Source organism: Etheostoma spectabile, chromosome 9 (assembly GCF_008692095.1).
Source record: "Etheostoma spectabile isolate EspeVRDwgs_2016 chromosome 9, UIUC_Espe_1.0, whole genome shotgun sequence".
NCBI classification, from domain to species: domain Eukaryota; kingdom Metazoa; phylum Chordata; class Actinopteri; order Perciformes; family Percidae; genus Etheostoma; species Etheostoma spectabile.
The window spans coordinates 21,033,899-21,035,567 of NC_045741.1; the positions used below are offsets into that span (position 1 = coordinate 21,033,899).

At 40.5% G+C, this 1,669-nt stretch overlaps 1 protein-coding gene across 2 annotated transcripts in view; it reads left to right on the forward strand.

The window, feature by feature from the left end:
* The window catches only part of timm44 (translocase of inner mitochondrial membrane 44 homolog (yeast)), a 7,912-nt gene extending 6,461 nt beyond the window's left edge, over positions 1 to 1,451 (forward strand). For both annotated transcript variants that reach the window (XM_032525619.1, XM_032525620.1), the window contains one exon: positions 626 to 1,451. In XM_032525619.1, the coding sequence (XP_032381510.1) occupies positions 626 to 745 (120 nt within the window). In that variant the 3' untranslated portion in view covers positions 746 to 1,451. The remainder of the gene's footprint in view (positions 1 to 625) is intronic.
* Positions 1,452 to 1,669: the final 218 nt, after the last annotated feature.

A 1,669-nucleotide genomic window follows, 5' to 3' on the forward strand; every position in this document is an offset into this window, starting at 1 on the left:
CACACACACACACACACACAAATGCATTTGTTGTGTGTAATGTTCTACAAATAATACAAACTTTAATCACACAAGTGTAAGAACTTCTTATAAATGATGTACCAAGAGAATGTTATAAGACAATTAAGCCACTCTTTATTTGGGCATGGCTTTTATTTTATTTAGACCCACAACCCAGAATAAAGCTTTATTGGTTATAAATCAGCCGCAGTGTCCACTCAAGGCCCTTCAGGGACACCTGTGATTGGTAAAGAAGTAAAGGTATCCACTCAGTACCATGCTGCTGGCATCTGCCCAGTATACTACTGCAAGAGGATTAATGGTGGGCAAATTGTTTTAACAGCTGGATCCAAATGTCAGGACATTAACCGACTTATGGGCTACAGTGTCTCCTTAAGTGTCTCCCACACCCACTCTCACTGTTCTTCACTCTGGGTAGCTGAATGTTTCTTACTACTTTTATTGTCTGTTAATGGTCTCAGATATGGCTTACATAAATCAGTTTATATTTGATTTGTCTAAATCACATTTAAAGTGTGTGTGTGTGTGTTCTCCCTGTTTTACAGTGATTAAGAAGAATTAAACAGTTAAGAATAAGTGTGCCAATCTGCTTTTCTCCCTTCAGCAAAAAGTGCTCCGGATGATGTACGTGTGGGCTCTGTGTCGAGACCAGGAGGAGCTCAACCCATGTGCTGCCTGGAGACTACTTGACATCTCTGCCTCTAGCACCGAGCAGATCCTCTAAGACTCTTTGATCCGCCCAAAAGCAACAAAAAAAACTAAAAACAAAGCACTCAGAGAGAACATACTGTACCTGAACAGGCCCTGGAGCTGTCTGGGAAGGAGGAGGGGGGGGGGCATGGAGATGAGGGACAGACATGTGGGACATGGGCTCACTTCACAACAGAAATACTGCAGAGTAGTGTTGCTAAACGCTAAGTGTTTCACTTTCTTCTTTTCACTTCACTGGCTGAAGGTTCAGTCACTGGGTTTCTTTAAATGCCTGAGTTACTTCCATCTGTTCCATTGGCTCTCACTAGGGGGCGGTAAACTACCAACAACTCTCATTCATCCTACTTTCTGCAATGCCTGTATGGCTGTCCATTTTATTGAAACTGTATGCTGCGAGGGCAACCACTGTTAGCATTTAAGGGACACATGGAGTTATTTAACATTTATTATGAATACGAGAAAAGGAAATGTGGAAAAAGCTTTGGGAGTGACCCCTGAACTTCAGGTTGATGTCAAATCTCAGACGTCTGTGCCACACTTCCTCTGTCCATCAGTCCCTCACACTCACTCTCTTCTTCTCTGAGGTGATGCTATCTTGGTGGTGTTGTGGCCAATCAGTGCTCTCCTAGGTCCTTGTTTGTATTAAATCTTTCCACTGTAATTGTTAAAATGTGAGTATATTTATTATGAAAAATAAAGTTGACCCCTGTTTTTCACACTAGCAGACATTTAAAAAAAAAAATAAAAATCTATAAAGTATTTTTAACCTTAATCTTAATCCCTGCAAATGGTTAAGCTTCTCTTTAGATCTGGAGGATATCACATGACTCCTTCTAGGGCAGCAGCTAATTATTATTTTTTAATTAAATCCTCAGGTGGGATTTCAGTGTTAACTATATTTCCTTTGGGAGAAATGCTGTTTCTGAGTGATTTTTTT